The sequence below is a fragment of the Notothenia rossii genome (assembly GCF_949606895.1).
Source record: "Notothenia rossii genome assembly, chromosome: 7".
Lineage (NCBI taxonomy): Eukaryota > Metazoa > Chordata > Actinopteri > Perciformes > Nototheniidae > Notothenia > Notothenia rossii.
In genome coordinates this window covers 77,196,519-77,200,194 of record NC_136905.1, presented here as the reverse complement: position 1 = coordinate 77,200,194, position 3,676 = coordinate 77,196,519, and the positions used below count along the sequence as shown (strand labels likewise).

At 36.4% G+C, this 3,676-nt stretch overlaps 1 protein-coding gene across 2 annotated transcripts in view; it reads right to left on the bottom strand.

The window, feature by feature from the left end:
* Nucleotides 1-1,498: 1,498 nt before the first annotated feature.
* The window catches only part of cfd (complement factor D (adipsin)), a 217,072-nt gene continuing 214,894 nt past the window's right edge, over nucleotides 1,499-3,676 (bottom strand). The window contains exons 2-5 of one of the 2 annotated variants that reach the window (XM_079692293.1): nucleotides 3,642-3,676; nucleotides 2,894-3,035; nucleotides 2,485-2,775; nucleotides 1,499-1,788 (exon numbers count right to left, since the gene is read on the bottom strand). In XM_079692293.1, coding sequence (XP_079548419.1) covers nucleotides 1,615-1,788; nucleotides 2,485-2,775; nucleotides 2,894-3,035; nucleotides 3,642-3,670 — 636 coding nt within the window. In that variant the 5' untranslated portion in view covers nucleotides 3,671-3,676 and the 3' untranslated portion in view covers nucleotides 1,499-1,614. Of the gene's footprint in view, nucleotides 1,789-2,484; nucleotides 2,776-2,893; nucleotides 3,037-3,130; nucleotides 3,339-3,641 lie in introns of those variants that run through there. The other variant, XM_079692294.1, reaches the window with a different exon arrangement.

The window sequence follows — 3,676 nt, the reverse complement described above, 5'->3', positions numbered from 1 at the left end:
CAACGGTGCAGACCATGTAATGCGTAGGGGCTTTCAGAATATATTTTAAATCTTTGGGGGTAATAGTTATAATATGTAACCCTTATTATTATTAATTAAAACATTTCTCTTTAATAAAGCACCTTATTTAGGTTTTGGCCTGATAAAGCAGTTAACAAAAATAAATGTTACGAATTTGACAAACATATCCCCCCCGTTTTACACTGTAGTACTGCCTTGTCCGGGCCCTTTCGTTTTGACAGCTGGAGGAGCAGTGCGCAGCAGCACAGGGAGATGGTGCAATCCCTCAGTAATCCCAGCTGTTGAGTATGTAGGGGGAACTCCTTCTACAGCTTTGTCTCTGCGAATATTTATATACATGCATGTGCAATCAATGATCATTTCATGTTTGTTTCTTGTTTGTTATTGTTTTACACGCTGTCATTTTGTGACTTTATCTTCAGCAAAACTAATCATTAAACGTTTTAACAGATTGTCCTTTTTGTGTCTTGTATTCTAAACAGCATGTTCAAAGGGAGGTTGTCTCACATTTGACCTGCATGTCTTGGCTCTAATGACTTTAGTTTATATCTCTACAGCAAGGCAGATTCAGCACTAATAAAGACAATTGTGGTGACACCATGTGGGAAATAAACAATCACAGGATGCCTGCTTTTTGTGCCCAGAGCAGCAAACCAATGGAGTCAGGTGGGTAAAGGAAACCGAACCAGGCCAAATGATTAGGAGTTTTACTGAACCCCATAATGGTTCAGTTCATAATGTTCACTTTAAATAGGCCATTCACTTTGGAAACGCTGTTGTAATGCAATGTACTACATTTTAGGAAGATACATCTCTACAATATCATAGGGACTCACGTACTGCATTTTTTGCAAAAATCGTTTATAAATGTGCTATATAAATAAAACTTGATTTGATTTGATTTAAGATTCAAGGTAAATTATTCCTGCAGTGGTTATGGTTTCTGTTCATCTCCAGGACATGATCAAGTAAAGGTCTAAATATAAATATAAGCGTCTGGTTTTTGGTTTTTTGGTGCATGACAAAGAGATGTGTGCTTGTAGAGAGTACTGGTTTTTGAGTGAAAACATTCTTGTGAGTGAGGGAACTGAGTTTATCCTCAAATGTACAAATTCAGGAATTTATCATGTGCTATCTTATTGAGCATAAAGAGGAGTAAAAGAAGAAGTACAGCTGCCGGCTTTATTCACTTTAGGATTTTCCCTTGACTTATCTGACACATTTAGAAGATTTGCTATTTGATATATTGATTGCCTAACAGTTACATCCTTAACATCATCCTTCAGATGGACTCATGTGCCAACAATCTGATTAAACATGGATAAACAAGATTGCCCTTAAAAATGTGTTCAGTTTTCTTTATTGTGCAGCTTTCATTTATACTCAATTTAAGGACTTAATAAAGTATACAATAAAGCCTGTTAATCCAAAACACTTATTCTACACGGTAAGTAAGAAATCAAGACAGACATATGAATGTGATAAACTGTACTTTATTGTTTCCTTTATAACGTGATGGATAATCTATTTTTAAATGTGTGTTTGCAGTATTGCAGATCAATCTCTAGAGCGTCAGTGAAAGCAGGATTTTTTTTAACTTTCAACTGCTTCAGTGGGCTGCAGGCCCATGGTGCTGGTGATCCACTCAGTGTAGAGGGAGATGATGGTGTAAATTCCAGGCTTTTTAATCTGGCCACACTTCTTTCCTCCGTTGGAAGTGATGCCCACTGCGACGCCGTTGTAGAGCAGAGGACCTCCAGAATCACCCTGAGAGACAACAGAAACACACTTTCACTGCAAGTTTTCAATTTAAAAGCTGGATAACAATATTAGCATCGGTAAAGAACATGTCCTTTAGGCCAAACAACCTAAAGATGCCATCATACTGTAGAAAATGGGGAAAATCCCATCTGTGAACTTTTAATAAAGACATAACAATACATGTGATACTTTTACTTTACTTGGGTATTTAAATGTCTTTCTATAATGCAATACTAAAAAAATTGTATTTGACAGCTTTAGTTAGATTCTGATGAATAATACAAAATATAATCAAAATATATTCATCATATATTCTATACAGATTATGAGATAACATATTATTAATCGATTGTTTTGATTCACAAGCTTTCCCGCAGTGTATATAAAATAAAAAGTTATAAACATATTCATGCATCAATACTTCCAATTCAATATAACATAGATATTAGTGTGGAATTGACCATCATGCATTTTGAGTACTTTTTTTCTTCACTTTTACTTAAGTGCATTTAGAATGCAGGAATTGTACATGTAACAGAGTTCTTCTTCATTGTAGTATAGCCTCTTTTACAAGTAAAGTAAAATATCTGAGTACTCCATTCCCCAATGCATAACTTTACTCATAGCCTTCCAAACTTGATGCTGTCTCTCCCGTATGTGAAGAATCATAAAAATTCAGTAAAGAGAATAACTAAACCTTACATCACACGTGTCTTCCTTCTTGTCAGGTTGGTCACAGGGGTCTGGGCAAATTTTATGAGCACACATCATGTTGTTGGTGAACTTCCTGCCAAAGTAGTCGCTGCGTCTGCACCGGACTGAGCTGACCATCTCTATGACCACCTCCTTCAGCTTGTCTGGCCTGGACCCCAGATCATCCTGGGACCCCCATCCAGCCGAGTCCACCTCTTCATCTCTGCCGGGGTTTGTGCCACCTGTTTGCAGGAATGGCACTGCTTTAACAGCCTCAGAGATGTTGAATGGACGATCCAACTGAAAAAAATCAAGAAAATTGTTAAAAAATAGAATAAGCTTAATATCCATAGTCCTGTTGTTGGCTTGTTCTACAAACAGAACATCATAGCAGTTTACATTTCAGTACCGCTGATACCTTGATTAAAGCAATGTCATTATCATAATTTGACGCCTTGAAGTCTGGGTGATTGTAAAGTTCCATGATATCAAATGTCTGCTTCGTCTCTTCAGGTTCACTCAGAGAATGGACACCCAGCACTACCTGCCTTCCATTTGGCCTGTGAAAAAAGAACAATAATTATTAATAATTAAATTATCTCCAAAACATTTCAACTGGAACAGCGTAACAAATGAGCAAAAACAGAATCTCCCCCAAATAGATTGATAAGGTCTTGTTGTTGTTGTTGTTGTTGTTGTTATCGTTGTTGTTGTTGTTGTTGTTGTTGTTGTTGTTGTTCTTCTTCTTCTTCTTCTTCTTCTTCTTCTTCTTCTTCTTCTTCTTCTTCTTCTTCTTCTTCTTCTTCTTCTTCTTCTTCTTCTTCTTCTTCTTCTTCTTCTCCCTCTCCTTCTCCTTCTTCTTCTCATTCTGATTATTAATTGCATTATGAAGACATATTATAAGTACAAAAGAGCTAAAATGCATATGTTCCTAAAATACAAATTAGGTAACAAACCCAATTATTTACCTAAATATAATAAGACTCACAAACTAAATCCGAGATACGTTCCCTTACAAACTGGGTAGGAATTTAAAGAAGTAAATATTTAAATAAATACTTAATATCTTAAATGTATTCTGTCCACTGGGACCAAATGGACTGTATACTTGTTTATCTGAACGTAATGCTTTCCTCATTGCAAACTACATAAGAGGATCTCCTCACCCTGTTGGCAGGCAGTGCACTGCAGTCATCACCCA